Source organism: Ochotona curzoniae, unplaced genomic scaffold (assembly GCF_017591425.1).
Source record: "Ochotona curzoniae isolate NIBS_2020 unplaced genomic scaffold, NIBS_Ocur_1.0 contig_3819, whole genome shotgun sequence".
Lineage (NCBI taxonomy): Eukaryota > Metazoa > Chordata > Mammalia > Lagomorpha > Ochotonidae > Ochotona > Ochotona curzoniae.
Genome location: NW_024466004.1, coordinates 21641112 through 21662425, shown reverse-complemented (window position 1 = coordinate 21662425; position 21314 = coordinate 21641112). Strand labels below are relative to the sequence as shown.

The 21314-nt window shown below is 39.6% G+C and overlaps 1 protein-coding gene across 8 annotated transcripts in view; it reads right to left on the bottom strand.

Annotated features, from left to right (window-relative positions):
* The window catches only part of PHF3 (PHD finger protein 3), an 88134-nt gene that overhangs the window by 22102 nt on the left and 44718 nt on the right, over positions 1-21314 (bottom strand). For 5 of the 8 annotated variants that reach the window (XM_040983600.1, XM_040983594.1, XM_040983597.1 and 2 more), the window contains 3 exons: positions 10606-12358; positions 3819-4128; positions 910-1093 (listed from right to left, as the gene is read on the bottom strand). In XM_040983600.1, the coding sequence (XP_040839534.1) occupies positions 910-1093; positions 3819-4128; positions 10606-11849 (1738 nt within the window). In that variant the 5' untranslated portion in view covers positions 11850-12358. Of the gene's footprint in view, positions 1-909; positions 1094-3818; positions 4129-5205; positions 6281-10605; positions 12359-21314 lie in introns of those variants that run through there. The other 3 variants (XM_040983595.1, XM_040983602.1, XM_040983601.1) reach the window with 3 other exon arrangements.

Sequence of the window (21314 nt, the reverse complement as noted above, 5' to 3'; positions counted from 1 at the left end):
GCATCCTAAAACAGGGTGTAGGGGCAGGTGAAACTGCAACATTCACCAGCTAATACTAAGCCAAGATGGAGGAGCAGACTATGTTGGGCAAGAGCCTAGCACTCACACACTGGCATGTGTAAGATCTGGGCCTGGGAGTGGGCCAAGCGGTGGAACTTGGGAAACTCCCTTAATGGGTCATAGCTCCTGCTGGTGAGCATGTGGTCTGGCAAGCTGGGCAAGGTTGCTCCAACTGTTGGCTAATGTGTGGGTTGGTTTGGAAGCAGGAAGACCAGGCAGGGCTAAGCCAACCCTAGCTCACCATCAAGTGCAGAAACCAGGCTGGAACACAGGTCATGCAGGGCTAGGCTGTCACATCTACTGGTTTGCTTGAGCCAGAAATGAGAGCAGACTGGGCAGGGACAGGTTCCAGGACCCACCAGTGAGAGTTGGGACTGAGGGCAGGCTGGGTCAGGCCAAGCTGCAACATCTATGGCAAAGGCCAAGTTACGCAAGGGGCTATGCCAAGCTGGGTCAGAGCAACCACTGGCCACTTGGGAAGTGAACCAAAAGATGGAAGATGTTTCTGTCTCCTCTTCTCTACGTCTGCTTTCAAATAAAAATAAATAAAACTTTAAAAGAAAAAAAGACCCACAATTTTTAACAAAAAGGCTAAACCCCTGAGGGCTAAACTAACAGGTCATTCTCCTGCCAGCTTACTGTCAATTCATCTTCTCCCACTAGCACGAGGAGGAAGTTCACTTCTCCATTCCCTGAACTTAGTTTTTAATGAAAATCAAGTCCGCAGCAAAACATTATTGCAATTAAAATGTTACCTTTTTAATAATTCCCTAAATATACCAATTATTTGTATATGAAACAAAATGTAAATATGCAAGTTTACAATAACTTCCTGTGAATGTTCACTACCTGGTTTTGAAGTTTTTTCTCCTGTGCATGTAACAGCGGTAGACTCTTTTGTTATTTTTTCATTTTTTTCTTCTGATGATCTTCGAGGTAAAACTGGCTGTCCCATCTTTCGAAGAGGAGTTAACTGCCATTTTTTAATTTCACTATCTCGACAGTCTGACGTATTTTTGCCTTCACCAGACTCCTAGAAAAAATAAGATTTCATTAAAGTAAAAAATGTTCAAAAGTCCGTAAACATTTAACTATATAAAATATGGACAAAAACATATTTAGTGTTGAAGCCTATAAAGACATCAAGTATTTCATCCTTTAGCCCAGCAGATATTTGATCGAATTTTTAAAAATATGCAGAAATGTAAGTCACTCAGTTATAAAAAGATTCAAAAAAAGATATAAACAAAAGATTCTTTTATTCAAAATTCATTTACTGAGCATCTATTTTTCTGCAGAACACCAAAAAGTTTATAAAGGAGAAACAACACAGAATATGATTCCAATGAAACTTGATACAAATTAACAGAACTCATACCTTTGTGAACACAGAAAAAGCAGAAATGTACAGAAATAAGTCTACATATTTTTCATTATTTTTAATACAAATGAAGTCCCATGTACCTTTACTAAGTACACCAAGTTCTCAATCAGCAATTTTAACTCCCATGAGTTAAACTACAGCATTGGGGTATCAATTACTCTGGCCCTAATTAGAACCCACAAAGAATAACTAGTTAAACTAGAACTCTGAAATCCTTGGGAGAAATTCATCATAACACACATTCCATACGCTTGAAAAACAGGCAAAATAACACTGTATAGAAGTAGATACATGAAAGGTTTTGAAAAAGATCACAGGAAAAACACATATTATGAAAATTATGCATGACCTTCAGAACTTTTGCACTAAAACACCTTTCAATTATATTTATGAACTTTTTGAAGTAGCCTTGATAATCATAAGTCTTGAGACAGAATACATACAGAAGTAGAGTTTCTCTGGGGATGAGAAATTCTAGAATCTCCTATTTATTGCTTACCTCTCTGTCTCTTCCTCCAGATCACAAACATATTTCAGTATTTTACAATTGTAAGTCTGGTAACCCAACTGGCATGCAACAGAAACTTAAATCACTCAATATAAAAATCTAGGAGGGAATCAGCACTTAACACGGTGACTGAAACAGTGCATAGGGCACCTGGCTTCAAGTTCCAGTTCCGTTTCCATTAACACACAGTTTTGGAGGCAGCAAAGGATAGACCAAGTTACTGGGTCCCAGCCACCACACGAGAAACTTGGACTGAGTTCAGCTTTCTGACTTTGGCCTGGCACAGCTCTGCTATTGATGGTGTTTAGGGGATTGAATCAGCAGATGAAAGAGCAATCTCTACCTGTTCCTCTCTCTTTCAAATGAATAAATATGCAATTTAAAAAAATATACGGGGGTAACAAGTAATATCTGAAATGTACACTGCATAAACTAACATCAGAAAAGTCCAAACAGAATTCAAAAGTTCACCATCAAGAAAATTAATGACACATATATTTACTAAATCAGATTAACCTCAATTCCTCTTCTGGAACAGACCAGTCACAACACTCCCACAAACATTATACTGCCTCTTAAGAAAAGATGGATAGTTTAGTAGTAATACAGACTATATCTGTAATCAACACAAAGATGTACACAAAGATGACTAATAATTAAAGATAAATAGAATTTTTCCAAAAATATACTATGAACTTGATTTTAATATTAGGTCAGTAATATTAATTGCTTTGTGCTAAACAAGTCAACATATAAAGCAATAGCAAATATTAAGAAGCTATTTCACAAGAAATCTCAGAAAGCATCTTATGCATGAAAGACCTGGCAAGCTGGAATCACAGATTTCTTACACAAGTAATATCTAGGGGAACCGAGCTTATAAAAAGTAGGGAAGATTTTGAAGCGATGCTCACATCTACCTTCCTTCTCGTGTTGCAAACCCTTAGTTTTAAAAGAGAGGCTCTAGTAAACTAAATGGTTTCAGGGGTATAAATTTCTGCTCAAACCTAGAAACTCCATGACAATACTGCTTACAATGGAAAATATGTCTCCAGACAATAGATTTGAAATAGAAACTACATCATCACTTCCTAAAAATACTGTATAGGATACTAACAAAGAGAATGGTTGGTCTAACAGATTTCCAAGGTTCCTTCCAACTCTATAATTAAATTTGGAGGTTGAACTACTATTATCTGCCTATCACACATTTGCTGCCAGTGTGTTTCCTCTTTAGCTAATAAAAGAGTAACACAACAGAGAGAAATACTAATGATGAAAGGCCAAAAAGGAAAAAGAAAATTGTATCAGATAAATGTGCTCTTCATACATTCCAATTTAAAGCTTATTTACCATTTCATGAGTTCTATTTAGAAATACTCTCAGAAGAGTTAAAAATAAAACAAGAAAAGAATGGTACATTTTGAAGTATCCACAGCTACAACAAAAATTATTGGGTAAAAGGCCCAAGCAAATATAGGGTAAAGCCAAAGCAGTGAAGACTACTTTACATAGAGAAAATAGCTCTTCCATTTGAAAATAATGCTTAACAGTTAAAGATCTGGATGCTATTTATGGACTGAAAAAACCCAGTAATCACAATTTACATCCACACTCCAAGATCAAACATTCTGCAACAGAAAATTCAATTGTAAGTCTGGACTTAGAACAATACAAACAGAATTAAGATGTAGATATTCTAAAGATGTCACCACCTAGGCTTCACCAAGACTATAAAAAAATTTTAATTTTATGGAGAAAATTAATCTGATACTGCTGTTATACCAAAATTTAAAAAGAAGAAACTTCAGAGTTCTCATAATCTGTTCCAAGTTCAGTTACAAAATAGCATGACAAAAAGCTTACCCGTTTTAAAATCTTGACCTTGTGCTTTACTGTATCATCTATACTTTTGCTTTTGTCATTTGCTGTTGTGTGCTTTGAATATCCAAGTTTTTCACATTCCATTCTTTTATCTTCGCTATGGATTTCAACCATAGTCTGAGTTTCCAAAACATCTGGATCTGGTATTTCGGTCTTTTTATCTTCTTCAGCGCAACATCTTACACACACATACTCTTTGTCTTCCTCTCCCATTTGTTGCGCTTGAGTCAGACTTAACCCAACACAATCACCATGAAACCAGTCATCACATCTCCCACAGCCAACCATAAACCTGAAAAGAAAAAAGGAAGCTGACATATTCTTCAAGAAACCATTATTAGAAGGCATATGAATGAATTTTTTAACATTTGGCTTTCTGAGATCTTGCACATTTTCCACCTTAATCTATTCCGAAAGTTCAACACGCAGCAAGTTTTCAAAAGTCAATTAAAATGAAACTTTTCAGACCTTAGGTACTTCCCTTCTAATATGATCGTAAAAAACACTTGAGGGAAGAAAACAACAAACACAAAAATAATGGACAATGACATGTCAGTAGAGAATACTATGTAATATAAAGAGAAGACTAATATATTTCACTGATAAAGATAGCAAAAGCTTTGTAATAATTACAGATTCCATCGAAGTTACATCTACATTACCAGAGACCTGATATCATACTAAGTTTGGGAAGATTTTACTGAACAAATTGTTTCAAATGACAAGAAATAGCAATAAAAATGTTACTCTTAATAGTCTCAAAAGCTATTTCTCATTACCAAGTTTAATATGAAATTTGAGTTCCATGTCTTCTGTTCATAAACTGCATTGATTTTTTTCATATAAATGACTAATACATTTTAATGAATCTTTTCCCAAATAGTGATAATCTATAACATGGAGATTTTACTATAGAGCTTGGATTTTTAATCCCAATCTGTTATTGTAACAATTTTCCACATTTCGACAAATCTTCCTGCATTTCAACAAATAACTTCTCTAACAGGAAAGCCCAAAAACATGAGACTTAACATTGTTACCTTTTATTTTTTCAGACAGAAAAGTGCATTTGCAGCGGACCAGGTGAGCAGGGAAGGGAAAGGAAAGAGGAAAGTACCTCTGGAGAGAAAACCAGGAGGTGGGGTACCTCTCCAAAGGGGAGGAGACACACACAGGTTTCAGAAAGGGTCGTGGGATTTTAAGCACTTCCTGACCCCTCCTTGTTGGGTGAGGAACCTACAGATAGGATGCTCCCCATTGGTAGACCTTCTAATTTTCAAACTAAAATGTATATGCAATTACATTTGAACAAAAGAGTAAATCAGATATCTTACAGCAATTTAGGGGAGAAAATTATGTACCCTCTGACCTTTAGCAAAGATGCAACTTGCTCATTTCATGTACTAATAATTTAGTATTTTGCTTCTGCCTTCTTGTAGCAGCAATCCCTGGTATATTTGAAAGGCTTAGAAGTCCAATTTAGGGATGCTCTTCATTGACAAGATTTTTGTTGAGACTTTGGTAATGCATAACTAATGAAGGGCTACAGAAAGGAGAACATTAATGTTCTACTTACACACTAAATGGTATGGCCAACTCTTTTCAATAATTCACAGGTCCTTTTTATGTAAAATTTCAAAAATCCTTCCAAGGGCATTTTAAAAAGTCAAACCAAATATCTAACTCAACAGCAACATTTCCCTGTTCCTTCACAATTTTAGTGTTAACCAAATTACTGCTGTACATTAAGGAGACTTGATATGCATAATGGGTCAGATAACTCTTTACCCTAACTGGTAATGCCTGAGTTGGCTTCACCAGGCAAATTCTTACCTCCCAGTGAATCACTTTGCTGGGGGAAAAAATTCAACTCCAAAGAAAGAAAACTTTCAGAGTATCTGTTTGCAAAATAGGTTTCTCTATAGTTTAGCTGCTTAAACATTTAAATAAGCTGCTCTAGCTAACATAAAATACAAAATTTTAAGTACATTCTTCAAAGTTTTTCCATCTGTTGCAGGGCTATTTCATGAAAGCAGCTTTCTAATATGGAGTCTTGTACAAAATCTATCAGATTTTCCTTTGCTTCCAAGTATAATGTGATTTCCTCAAAGAAAGTCTGGAATAGTTTTATCACTAAGACAGGCCTAACAAACCTCTTTATTATGCTTTTATCCCAAAATGGAAATTCAGACATCAGATTATAATGGAAATATTAAGGAACTCTCAAACTTTATTAGATGTAACCAGGAAAGTACGGAGTAGTTGTGTGATCATAAAGTTCATTAAGCTTCATTTTAAGTTTGCTATAGAAATGTCTTCCAGAAACTTGAGCTTCTGTTAAGCAAATCTCTAGTGTGAACTCAATGTCCAAATGAGTCACATAAAATTTTCTGAGAAAAAAATGATAAAAACAAAAATTCCCACAAATCCTAGGAGAAAATTTTCACCTTGGACTACTCAAAAATGGGTATGCATTTTTCTAATCTGAAACTTGTCAGTACTATCAACTTTTAAAAATGACCTATTCCATGGGTCCAGAGCAGTGGCCTAGTGGCTGAAGTCTTCGCCTTTGACACACCAGGATCCCATATGGGCGCCCTTCTAATTCTGGCGGCCCCGCTACCCACCCAGCTTCCTGCTTGTGCCTTGAGAAAGCAGGCAGGGCCAGCCAAAGGCCTTGGGATCCTGCACCTGCATGAGAGAATCGGAAGAGGCTCCTAGCTGCTAGCTCCTAGCATTGGATCAGCGAAGCTCCGGCCTTTGCAATCACTCAGGGAATGAATCATCAGACAGATAGAGGATCTTCCTCTCTGTCTCTCCTCCTCTCTGTATATCTGACTTTCCAATAAATATAAATCTTTTTTTTAAATGACCTATTCCAAAAAAAGATAAAAAATAAAGACCCATTCCAAAAACAAATGCATTTTTCCTCAAGTTATTGCTCTATTTTAATACAGGGGAGGGTATGGAGAGGGACCAAGGCTATAGAAGGATAGTTAATTTTTCTCACATTTTCTGCCTTGTCCTTGCATTTCTAATTAACAAAATATGAAATAACTTTAAAAGACTATATATTAAATGTGAAATCTTTTAACTAACTCAACCTGAGACATCTGACTCTAGGTCAAGTCACCAGGAATAAGCTACTGGAAAAGTACTGTAATATTTACGGTAATCTATTATGCTTATAGACATGACAACTAAATTCAATTTACTGTGAACATTTTAAAAATTTGGGCTCAGCACAGTGGCATAGTAGCTGGAGTCCTTGCCTTGTATGTGCTGTGATCCCATGTGACACTAGTTCATAAACCAGCTGCTCCACGTCCCACCCAGTTCCCTGCTTGTGACCTGAGAAAGCAGTGGAGGACAGCCCAATGCCTTGGGACCCTGCACCCATGTGGGAGACCTGGAAGAAGTTCCTGGCTCCAGGCTTCTGATCAGCTCAGCTCTGGCCATTACAGCCACTTGGGGAGTAAACCAGCAGACAGATCTTCCTTTCTTCTGTGTATCTGCCTTTCCAATAAAAAATATTTTTTTAATGAAATTTAAAAACAAATATAAAAAACTACCATCTTTGCTATATTTTTGGTCTAAGCCAAAAACTATTAAAAATTTTCAAATATCTTTGTAGGAAAAAAAAAAAACACTAAGAACTCTGGATCCAAGAATAGAAGGATTCTATACCACATTAATATAAATTGTTCCATCTTTACGACTAGCAATCTATATACAAAGCAAATTATTTGTTAAAACTTTTTAAATGAGAAAAATCATATCACTTAGTCTAGAGGAAAAGTTGCTTGAAGTGAATATAAAGCTATGACTCCCATTTTTTCAGCAGTATTTTTTGTTTGCTCTGAAGTTTCATCCAGTACACTTATTTCCACAACTGGTACCAAGAAAATGTAACACATTCTAAACGTACAAACACTTGCAAAAGTGGTTATGGAAAAAAAAAAAAAAACCAATGATATGAAAAAAATAAATTTTTCCTACCAAAATGATAATAGGTTTATGCTTAATATAAGCTCCATTGGCTAATCCTCTGCTTGTAAGCATCAGGATCCCATATGGGCACTGATTCATATCCCAGATGCTCCACTTCCCATGTGGCTCCCTGCTTGTGGCCTGGGAAAGCAGTGGAGGATGGCCCAAAGCCTTGGGACTCTGCACCCACATGGGAGACCCATAAGAGCTCTTGGCGCCTGGCCTCAAATCAGCACAATTTCAACCATAGGCAATGAAACAGCAGATGGAAGATCTTTCCATCTCTTTTCCTCTCTGTAAATCTGCCTCTCCAATAAAAATAAACCATTAAAAAAAAAAAAGACTGCAACAGGAAATGGAAGCCCCCCCCCAAAAAAAAGGCAGCAAGATGTGTAATCTCTTGACATGTTCTGTTGATACTTTGTGTCTTTAGGACATCTACAGAATTTGCCCACAATCAAATATCATGTTTAGCTGAGCCATGAATAAACATATGGAACACAAAACAAAATTCCAACTGGAAGTACATATAAGGAAACTACCCCAGTTGTAATATGTGTAATATCTGGAAGAGTTAAAACAGTCTTTATAAAAGCAAGTCAATCTTAAGTGTTATAAAAAATGTCAGTTTCACAAGCAACATTCAGTGTGTGAGCTTGGTGCGTTAAAATGTCAAAATGCCTCCAAACAGACCATTCCCAATAAATTCACATTCTCACTACTGAGTTAAAACAAGAAAACTACACACATCTTTTGAATAAACTTAGCATATGAAAGCACAACATATGGAAATGTTGTCAGGGTCAGTAAATGTGTTAAGACTTCTTTATTCACAAAGTTGATCTGAAATATTGTTTCCAACCTTCATTATGTATTATGCAGGTCAATTACACAAGATGAACTCTAATTCCTTTAACATGTAACATTCCAAGTTATGTTCAACTGTCCCCCACCCTCAAAAAACATTCTCTATAACTGTATTTAGTGTAAGAAAAGAATTTTTGGACTAATACTCAACCTTCACCTAACAAACAATTGACATTAATAAGGTAACAGTTAATAATAAAAAGCCTGGGCAAGCTCCTAAAGACAGAGCTACTAGAAGAGCTGCAGAAATTTACCACAAACCCAGCTTCCAATTCTAGGTCAAAGTTTAATTTTATAAACTCATTTGTCCTTTGTCTTTCTCTCTCTCTCTTTTACTCTTCTTCAAATTAAATAGTAAAAAACTCATTAGGCTTCCACTTAGAGTCTCCAACTACACAACAGTGTGATGAGTTTCAGAAGACATACAGAAACTAATCTGCTTAATTCTCAGGTTTAAAAACAGCAGGCACAGGCCTGGCACGGTAGCCTAACGGCTAAAGTCGTCACCTTGCACACGTGGGATCATGTTGGCCACTGGTTCATGTTCCAGCTGCCCCACTTCCCATCCAGCTCCCTACTAATGGCCTGGAAAAATCAGCCAAAGATGGTCCAAGTGTGCAGCCCCTGCCATCCATGTGGAGATCAGGATGATGCTCCAGGCTCTAGCCTTCAGCCACACCAAACCTCTACATTTGCAGCCATCTGCAGAGTAACCAGTGGATGGAAGATCTCTACGCCTCACCAAGACCTTCAAATCTTTCTTGTAATCTGTTATTATATATTCTTATATAAAGTAACAGCTGACCAGAAAAAAAAAATGGGAAATAGAATGAAATCACAAATAATGAATTAAAATTTGAAATAAAACATATTTTATTCCAACTCTATTCTACTGGCAAACTCACTCCTTCCCACTAAATTGTTAGAACACATTTTACTAAACTGCTCCTTCCCACAAAATTTTGTTTTCATGTAATCTGTCATTATAACATCTACTTTCATGAACAAGGATAAAGAACATTACGGTGTACAACTTAAAATGGTCACTTATCATAATAGCACTGACAAAAGTTCCAACAGCCCAGTGAACACATGTTCAGGATAATCTTGCTACTAAAAACCTGACTTTAAAAGAAAAAATTAAGAGGAAAAAAAAAACACATTGGGGGAAGAAGGGTCATAAAACTAAAAACAGTAATTCCTAAGAAAAAATGATGAAAAACAGTGCTAAAAATCACCTACATATTCTTTTTAAATTCACACACAAAAACTTAAGATCATGGAAGCATTCAAAAGAAATACAGATGTCTACTCACTTATCTTACATACAGAATTCACCTGAACCCACCTGAGTAATCTAATCAATCTAATCTAGTCAAGTTCTGATAATTGTTAAATGATGGTACTGCCTTTAATGTGCACAAACATCACTCCAAGGTCTAGTTCTGATAGCTGTTAAATGATGTTTTAAGTCTTTAATGTGCAAGTATACACCAAAAAAATTTTTTTTCAAAAGGAATATAGATTTCCATTATAACCTTCATACTTTATTACTAATTCCTCTCAAATCAAGTGAAATGATTTATAACTCATATACCCAAAGCAACATAACAATGTTGATTAATAGTCCTTAGTTTTATCAGATGCAAACACTAAGTTACACTCTCTAACTTGTTACAACAAAGTATTTCCATAAACATCAGCTGGTGTTCTAGAAGGACACAGCTATGAACTTAGTGGCTCCACCTATATCATTTATCCAAGAATGATCAAGGTTCTTTTTAAGACTATTTCTACTGCAAATGTCTTTTGTATATTGGTTCATTTCTACCAAAAATTCTCACATCAAGCCCATCCCGAAAGAGTAATTTCTCTCCAAACGCAGACACCACTCATACATACACACACACACCTGTTGCCATGTGGTTTTTTGCAAAACCCACACTGCTTGCTGGGAGTCCACATATATTTGTTTTCAATTAAGGAGCTATGCTCGGAGCCTTCTCTTTTTACGGTAGCTATGTTATCTGGAATAAATAATGGTGGTTCATCCAAAGAAAAACTTTTACTGCTTCTCCTTTGGCGGGGCTGTAGATTCTTCTCGGGCTTTTTCAGTTTCAGCTTTTCTTCCTCCTTAACATGCTCCATGCCTAGATGTTCAAGCTCTTCCTTTCCATGACTATTGCTTCTCACAGCTGGAGGCTGTGGCTGAGGCTTCTGGCACTGTTTTTGGCTGGAATGTAACACGTGTCCAGTCGGTGCAGGATGATGAGGTTCTTTAGAGCCAACGGGGTGACCATGAAGCTTATCACTCGAGGAATGAGTCAATGGTTTAGAAATCTGTACCACATTTTGATCCTGTGATGTTTTTTTCAACGCAGAATGAGATTGGTTTTTCACAGACTGAACCCCAGAATTACAACTCTGATTCTTGGAATCCTTTCCAACTTGTTTTTTCCTCACTTTTACTGGCCTATGAAAATTCGGCTGTGATTCTGGCTCACCAGCACTTCGTTTCACACTTTTCACATTAACTTTTGTTTTGTTTTGCATGGCTTCTTGCTTTGCTACAATTTTCTTAGGAATATCTGTGGTCACATCTGGCTTAGAATGAGTCACAGGTTTTGTATGTTTGGATTTCATGTTTTTTGACTCTAAGCAAGAAATACTATTTGACTGACTATTTCTATCTTCCTGAACATCTGCTGTTTCATGGGACTCTGCTTTTACACTTTCAATAGTATTTATCTGTTTTGAATTTTGGTCAGGCACATCGCAAATGGTGTTTTCTAAAATACTACTCTCCGGTTCAAAAGCACCAGTATCAATCATCTCTAAATCTGATTTATTAAACTCAGTGATCTGCAACTGCTCAGACTCTGTATCTTCACAGTAACCCAAAGGTTCCATTTTCTTTCTTTCTAGGGAGTTTGCAGCTTCATCTATGGTACTATTAAACTGCAAATCACATTCAGTCACTTCATCCACAGAACCAGACAAGGCCACAAGGTTCTGTTCTGTTTTATTTGGATTTGTACAAGCAACATCACCAGAATTTTCAGTGGAAGATTTCGGTTCTTCAGTAAGTCTGTCATCTTCCTGAGATGACTTCACTGTCTCCTCTGATTGCTGCTCAGCTTCCTCCTTTGTTCTCATTTCTTCAACAGTCTCATCTATTGTATCTGAAATGGAATCATTCTGCTCATGTTCTTCTTTATCAGAAAACTTAAACAACGGACTACTAACACTCTTAATGTTACATGCCAACAGAGCTTCATCTTTCTGTTCTTCAATACTAACACCAGTGTCTGAAAGAGGTGGACAACTTAATTCATGAGATGGCACATTTGTTTCTCCCTGATTAGAATCTAACTCCGTTTCATCCTTCACTTCTAGAGAAGATGACACTGATGAGTGACTTGGAGATTCTGACACTTCCTGTAGGGCGTCACTTGGTCCAGTATGTCGGCCGCTCCTTCTGTTTTCCTTCTGCTGCTCAGGTTTCAATGATGTACACACTTCCTCCTTTATCTGACACTTATCTGGTTGTTTCACCCCTGCTTTAGGAGCAAACACAGTCTTTCCAGATGCTTTTTTTGTGCTAGTTAAAGGTGCTGTACTTGAACGCTTGGCAATAGTGCTTTGTCGCAAACTTCTTACTTGTTCTATCACAGGGAAAAAAATAAATAAAAATAACTTAGCTATTTTATCATGTGTTATTTCAATACAATTCAGAATGTCACTCCTCTGAGCCATAATTTGTTCATTTCAATCAAAATGTACTGAATAGTTATTACAACAACTATCAACAATAACATTTCACAAATATATATAATTTAATACACATTAAGAGAACCTTCAGAAAGTTCATGGGAGGGCCTGGCATGATAGCCTAGTGGTCAAAGTCCTGACTTTGCATACACCAGGAGCCCATATGGGCACTAATTCTAATTCTGACTGCTCCATTTCCCATGCGGCTCCCTGCTTGTGACCTGGGAAAGCAGTGGAGGATAGCCAAAAGCCATGGCACCCTGCACCCACATGGGAGACCTGGGGGAAGATGCTAGCTCCTGGTTTCAGGTTGGCTTAGTTCTGGCTGTTGCAGCCACTTGGGGAGCCAACCAGCAGACAGAAGATCTTTCCATCTCTCCTCTCAGTAAACCCAACTTTCCAATAAAAATCTTTTTTTAAAAATTCATGGGAAATGTGTTTTATCTTTTAAGTCCGTTTTCTCATGACCTTTTGAAACCTCTTCATAGATGGCAGACTCTATGGTTATCAAAGTTCTCTAATTTCTGCTGGGAAGTAGAACTTTCTTAAAACTCAACTTCTTATATCCTCCTCCCTGAAAAGTACCCATCACGTTTTCTTTCCATAGCTGAACTGTAAGTAAAAGGAGCTTCTTTTACATTAATGGATACCCTAAAGTTAAGCTGTCACATTTTTAAACAATTCCAAGTATAAAAGCCAGATCTAAGTACCCATACAATGAAACTAACTGTCCCAAAAGTTTCAAGATACAACTTTAAATGAGCACTGGTTCTTTAGCAACAAGGCTTCCTTTTTATCACCACTTTAACATGAAATTATTCCTAAGCAATGAGATGAAGCATACAACAGGGCATCACAGACCCATCACAATATATCACAAACGCAAACTTGAGAAAGAACGGGCATTTAGCATAGTGGGATGCATACATCCTAAATTAAAGTGCCTGGTTTGAGTCTCAGTTTCCTGCTAAATGGGTACCTTGGGAGACAACAAATGATGGCTGAAGTAGTTGTGTCCTGTACACCATGTAGGAGATCTGAATTAATTCCATTCTGAGCTTTGGCCAGGCCCAACCTGAACTGTTACCAACAGGTAAGTAAGTAATAAACCGGCAGATGGTTCTGTCTTTGCCTTTCAAATAGAATGAAGCACGAAAATAAGCATAAAAATAACTGAAGAAAGCTTCACACCTTTAGCAATGTTCCTAGTGGGCAGGCCCCTTGCCATACCCATGGCACTGCAAAGCACTGGTCTAGAAGAGGGCAAGCCAGGGGCCTAGCCAGGCTGCACCACAACACATCAAAACACAAACTGGGGTCTAGCACAGTAACCTAGTAGCTAAGGTCCTTGCCTAGCATGCACTGAGATCCCATATGGGCGCCTGTTTTAATCCTAGCAGCCCCACTTCCCATCCAGCTCCCTGCCTGTGGCTTGGGAGAGCAGTCAACGATGGCACAAAGCCTTGGGACATCACACCCGAATGGAAGACCCAGAAGAGACTCCAGGCTGCTGGCTTCAAGCTGGCTCAGCTCTAGCCATTGTGGCCACGTGGGGAGTGAAACAGTAGATGGAGGATCTTCCTCTCTGTATATCTACTTTTCCAATAAAAGTAAATAAATCTTTAAATTAAAAGGTGGGGAGGGGAGAAACCAGTGTGATGGTGTAGCAGTACTATACTGTCCTTGAACTTGTCAGGGTCCCATATGGGCGCCAGTTCTAATCCCAGCAGCTCCACTTCCCATCCAGCTCCCTCCTTGTGGCCTGGGAAAGCAGTCAAGGACGGTACAAAGACTTGGGACCCTGCACCCATGTGGGATACCCGGAAGAAGTTCCTGGATCCTGGCTTCGGATCAGCATAGCATTGGCCGTTGCACTCACTTGGGGAGTGAATCATCGGACGGAAGATCTTGCTCTCTGTCTCTCCTCCTCTCTGTATATCTGACTTAGTAATGAAAATAAAATAAATCTTTTAGATAAATAAATGGTAGATCCATTTTGAAGCGAGGAAAAAAATGGGCAGAAAGCAGCAACTTCTGAGTTTCTGGAGTGGGCAAGCCACTGGCATCAGCTACACTTCCTAAGGCTCAGGAGACGGATGCACTAGATGAGACAGATGCCTGGAGCCCTACTTTCCCACCTGAAGATCCAGAAGACATCCTGGCTCCTAACTCCAGTCCAGCCACTTGGTAGCAGAACCAGCAAGTGGAGTAACTTGTGTTTCTCCCTCTCTGCCTTTCTCTATAATTCTGCCTTTTAAATAAACAATAAATAACCTTTATTTTTAAAAAACAAAGTGTATGTTCTTATTTAGCTAAAATAGTAATCTAAAATGGTGATTATGGCCCTGACACAATTATTACTAACCTACTCTTTTACTCTTAAAAGTAACTCAGTTCAATTAATACAGTCATTCTAAACTCCGAGTCTTTTCTTTTTTAGTTAATTACATTGCATTACGTGACACAGATTTATTCCAAGTCCTTTTTGATTTTTACTTGACACAAAGCTTGGGTATTAAGTAATTACTCAAACTTTCCAACCTAACTTGTTGAGTTACAAACTGCTTAATACCTGCTCCATTACAAATTTTTTAAAATAACTAATAAGAAAATTTTGTTTCAATATTTAGCTGGTTTTTAAAGTTTTAAAGACAGCTTTCAGTAATCTACAGCTATACTTTGTTTATCTTTGAAATAAATGAATTTGTAACATCCATTACCCATTAAATAATCATTGTTGATAGGGCCTGGCGGCATGGCCTAGCGGCTAAAGTCCTTGCCTTGAACGCATCGGGATCCCATATGGGCAGCTCCACTTCCCATCCAGCTCCCTCATGTGGCCTGGGAAGGTAGCCAAGGACGTTCCAATGCTTTGGGACCCTGCACCCATGTGGGAGACCTGGAGGAGGTTCCTGGTTCCTGATCGGCATAGTATCGGCCCTTGTGCTCACTTGGGGAGTGAATCATTGGATGGAAGATCTTCCTCTCTATCTCTCCTCCTCTCTGTATATCTGATTTTGTAATAAAAATAAATAAATCTTTAAAAAAAAAAAAAAGAAATCATTGTTGACATCCAAGAAGGTCCTAGAAATAACAAAGGAGTATCATATTCGGCTTTAAGGAAGCTAATATTAGAAAATGCTTCCCCGGGGCCATATAGCATACCTGGTAACGGCCCTACCTCTGAAGCACTGGCACTCATTTGGGTGCCACTTTGACTCCTGGCTGCTCCACTTCCAATCCAATTCCCTGCTAAAGAATCTAAAGATGGAGCAAATGACTGAGCCCTTACAGCTACAAGGGAGATTAGAAAAACTCCTGGTGTAGGAGGACATTGTGACACTGGAAGGTCAGTGAGCACAGGATTGCAGTTCATTGGACAGTATTTGCATAAGAACAACCAAATGGCTACTTTTGTATACCTGATGGGAGATAATTTGTATAAATTGAGTATACAGCATGTAAATGAGAACACCTGGTGGAATATACAAAACAAAAGGAATTCCAATCAAGAGTATAGAAACAGTTGATGGGTTTTGTTGATGAGCTCAAAACTTCCTCCTTTATCCCATAGGGACTCTCAGTGTACAAAGTCTGATGCCCCTAATAAACTCCCTGCCGGACAGCAACACCTGGCTTCAGACCAGCCAAGCCCCTAAATCATTTGGGGAATGAACCAGCAGAAGGAAGACCCTGCCTCTCTCATCCTGTGTATTCTGTCTTTCAAATAAATAGATTAATGTTGAAGAAAAAAATTGAAAAGAAAATAAAAAGAAAAAATAAAGAGAAAACAAAAGGAAAGAAAAAAAGAAAAAGTTTTCCAATTCTAGGTAATGTATCAAAAACATTATTTTTCTTCTCTAAACGAAAAAGGATTTGAAATCATTCCCACAAAGTATCACTATTGTTTTCACTATGAATTATATTCTTTCCATTTCTCAAAATTCAAAGTAAAAATACCAAATAAAACTAAGATATGAATCAAGGGGAAAATGAAGCAAATACATGTATCTTAAATTTATTTATTTTTGAAGATCCCATAAAGATTAAAAGGATCTTTTTGAAACAGCATGAATTCAAAACCAAAAGGCACATAAGAGAAGTTGAAAATACAATGACAGGATCTAATGACATCGGAACAATAGCCGGAAGCCCTGAGTAGTCCTCAGAAACAGAAGAATAGTAAACTCTTCAGGAGCTTTTTCTGGTCCTTATTTAGTTCCAACTCTGGATCCCCACCCTCTTTTGCAATGACCATCAGGATCACTCCAGAGCACCCCCCTCCAAAAATTAGATAAGACAGAGAACAGTAAGGAAAGCTTAGAACAGACAGGAAATGGTCAGCTTGGAGTCACATGTTACACCTTACTAGGTAGGACACAAAGTTACTCCTCACTAAGGTATTAAAGATTTCTCTGCACACCCCTCCTAAAACTGTTCTGCGCCTCAATTATTAACATATGCCTTGCTAGAGTTATAAGCCAGTTTGGACTATCTCAAAATTTGCAAAACTCGTAAAAATCATGCTTCAATACTATAAACTGCTAAACATAAAAATGAAAATAGACACGAGACAAAATATTACCCTATATATTTGAGTATAAAGCAGCTGGTTGTGTATGAACTAAAATTGAAATGTAATGTCAATGAAGTAGGCACAGGCTGTGGTTAAGAACTTGCATTTTCTAACATACTGGTCACTAATGCCATGTCATTTAACTCCATGTTGTGGCTTTTCACTGGACGGGATGACATTCTGCCAGCACTACATTCAGACCAGGAATGGTCTCCCCAAGAAACTGTTGAATTTATCTGCACAGTAAGAGGCTGGACTCTATGCATGGTACATGCTTGCAGTGAAGGAATCATGACTGGATATTGCAACAATGTGGAAGAATCCAACATTGGGGGAGGGGTTGGGGGAATGCCAGAGCCTATAAAACTATGTCATAAAACAAAATACAAAAAAAAAAAAAAAGAAGAAATTTATATTCGAAAAACAAAAAAAGGAAAATTTTGAAAGCCAAATATTGGTGTAAGAAAAAATTGCAGCCCGGCGCAGTAGCCTCCTGGCTAAAGTCCTTGCTTGCACGAAACGGGATCCCATATGGGGACCTGTTTTAATCCCAGCATCCCTGCTTCCCATGCAGCTCTCTGCCTGAGGTCTAAAAAAGCAAACAATGATGGCCCAAAAGCCTTGGGACTTCGCATTCACACGGGAAACCCGGAAGAGGCACCAGGCTCCTGGCTTCAGACTGGAGCAGCTCCGGCCGTTGCAGCCACTTGGGTAAGAATCTTCGGACAGAAGATCTTCCTCTCTGTCTCTCCTCTCTGTATATATGACTTTCCAATAAAAATAAATAAAACTTTAAAAAACAAAGAATTGCTAGAAGACTCAAAACATACAAACACCAAGCTAACAGTTTTCCCCAAAATACAGCACCATTAATAGTTCAAAATCCCTAAACTAGGAATTTGTGGCCCAAGATGATTGCAAAACAAATATGAGGGTGGGGATTTATAGTTGGATTGCTACATCCTCTTCTCTACCCATTCCACTTGTTAGAAAACTGCTGCTGTGAAAGATAGCAGCTTATTTACTGGAGAGAATGAACCAGGGTTTCTGAACTATGCATAAAACCTTAGGCATGTTTGACAGTGGCAAAAAAAAAAAAAAAACTCTACTAAAATCTGTGAGATAAAGGGCAGGCTATTTGTCATGATAACTAGGATGAGGTCTGGCACGCCTGCATCTCTCATGTGGACAAGTCTGGGTTCAAGTACTGGCTCTGTTCCCGATTCTAGCGTCTTGCTAATGCAACACTCTGGAAGGTAGCAGGTGACAGCTAAAGAACTTGAGTTCCTGCAATCCATGTGACGGTCTAGAATGAGCCTCCAGCTCCCCAGCTTTGGCTCAGGCCAGATCCAGCCCCATTGTTACAAGCACGTAAGGAGTAAATCAAGGACCAGGATGTGGCACAATGGATAATGCCACCAGCTGCAGTGCCAGCATCCCTTATGGGTGTCTGTTCCACACATGGTTGTTCTACTTCTAAACCAACTGCCTGCCATGGCAGGGGGTGGGGGAGGTAGGGGGGAACCAGTGGAAGATGGCCCAAGTGCTTGGGCCCTAGAACTCACGTAGGAGACCTGGAAAGAGCTCCCAGCTCCTGGCTTAGGACTGGCCCAGCTCCAGGCATCATGTTCATTTTGGAAGTGAACCAGTGGATAGATTTTCTCTCACTGTCTCTCCTCTTTAACTGTGCCTTTCAAGTAAATAAATAAATTTTCAGGAAAAAATACCTAAGAAGTGGACCCATGGGTAAAAGGACTTTCCCTGTTTCTCATAAATAAATAAAATACACAATAATTTTTTAAAGTTAAGTGAATTTATAACATACTGAAGACTGAGTCACTCTATTGGCTTCCCTTTTATCAAAGCTCCCATATGCCAACAATCTATTCTACATTCAGACACAAGAGATTCTGCCAGAATACAAGTTGGCCAGATCACTATATAGTGATGCCATGGTTGATAAAAATTAGTCCCCACATTCAGTAGTTTCACAACTTTAGTCTCCTACCCTTAAACCATAAGGACAAACCAGGATCAAACATTTTAGCCAAGTCTACTATAACCCACTTTCCTTCTCTCACACACAGACACATTTTAGCGAGATTGGCAGCAATTCATAACTGTTAAACTATCAAAACCACTTGAGCAAGACCCATAGAGCATGCCCCACAACAGGGACCTGGGATGGGTGGGAGACTGGGTGGGGGGGCTTCTCCCTAATATCCCCCTTTACCTCAGATACATAAAGGAAGTAATATGGAAATAGTAGCCCTTGAACCTTTTTGCCCTAATTAACTATGTAAAGATTGTAAAAAATATAATTTAAAAAATGGAAAAAGTGAAAATAAAAACTTTTAAAAGGGGGATCAAAAAAAATTTAAATATGCGGTAAGACCCTAGTTATAGGCAACTGCCTGCACAGAGGCAACTGTTAACTCTGCTGGGAGAGCAGCAGCTAATTGCTGCAGGGCATTCTGGGCCAGATTAATGCCAAACTTCTATTACTACACCAGAGTGCCACCATAATTAGCCATTCCTTTTTGTTTGTTTGTTTAAGGATGTGGGGAAGACAGGGAATGTCCCCCTGGCACCCAGGTGAAGGAAGAGGGTACTGCAGATTGTCCAGGGAAGTGCAATTGGGAACATATTAAAGTGGCAGCAGTGGAGACATGTTTGACAGGGAAGGAATGACTTCTAGAAGCTTCCACAGACCAGGTCACTGCACTCTCAGGCAGGGACAAGGAGTTAAGAGTAGGTTAGAGGGCATGTCTGGGTCAGGTCAAGGCACCCATCAAGGCACCTGCCCACATGGAAATAAGTGGCATCACCTGCTGCCAACTGACACAGATGAAAGCTAGGACTGGAGGGCATGTCTGGCTCAGTTAGGCTGTAGCACATGCCCACAAGTGTTGGGGAATGGATGGCTACATCAGGCCGGAACACAGCAACCACCAGAACGTAAGAAAACAAAATCTGGGGACAGATTCTGTAGGGAACCTGTGTGCCCACCTCTGAGGTACTGAAGCACCGCCTGTTTATGCGAGACCTGGGGATGGTGATGAGCTGAGCCAGGCTAGATCGTGAAACTCACCTGACAAACCCACTGAACACTCATAGGAGTGGGGCTGGGAGGAGGCCACTGACACATGCAAGGGACAGGACTGAAGGCTGACGATGCCAAGCAGGGTCATGGAACCCACTGGCATACATGAGATCTGGAGCTGCAAGCAGGCCTGGTAGGGGGATTTGGAGAACTCCCCTGCCTAGGCCACAGCTCCTGCTGCAGAACACAACAGCTGGTGCTGGCAACAGGGCAGGCCAAGCCATGCCACGGCAAATGAGGCAGTAGTGCTTGTCAGCATTTGTGTGGGACAGGTCTGGGGGCACACCAGGCTGCGCCCGGCTGGGCCCAGCTGCAGCACCCATTGATACCCAAGAGAGCCAGGACAGGGTATAGGCTGCACCTGGCTGAGCTATGCTGCAACACTTGCCAGCAAGAGCTGAGACTGCAGTGGGGCCATACCAGACAGGGCTGAAGCACTTACCAACACAAGCAAGACCTGGGGCTGGGAACGTGCTTGGTTAGGGAGACTTAGGGAACTCCCCTGCTAGGCTATAGCAGCTCCTACTGGTGAGTGCCAAGAGTCAGGACAAAGGGACAGACCAGACAGGACAAAAGGCTACAGCACCCTTAGCATGTTCATGGGCTGGGTTTGGAGGCTAGGCTACAGCATTCTGCTGGCACTTCTGAGAGCCAGAATGGGTGTAGCCACAGCATCAGCCAATTCACATGAGAGTTGTGTCTCCAGGTGGGCCAGGAAGGATAAGCCATAGCACCCATGGGTGTGTATGATAGTGGATGGGATGCAAAACAATCAGGCTGGGCCACTACACATGCCAACAAGCAAAGAAAAATGTGGCTGGGGATGGGTCTGGTGGAGGTTTTGGGGGTCACCCCATTTAGGCTGTGGGACATACTGGTGCACATGAGAACCAGGCCGGTGGCATGACAGGCTGAGCTACACTGCAGCACCCACTGAGTCACATGAAAGATGGGGTAGGTGGGCAGAACTAACAATGCAGCTGCATGCTCTGGTATGTGGTATAGGTCACACACTGAACCTGACTATGCACTAGCTAGCCCACACAACAGTCACATCTGAGGTCACCCCAGGAGAAGTGTCTTGGGGGACTCTTCATCCAGATCACTGGACTCAAATCCCAGCCACAGGGGGGAAAAAAAAATCACAAGGTACATGGTCCAATCTTGGAGT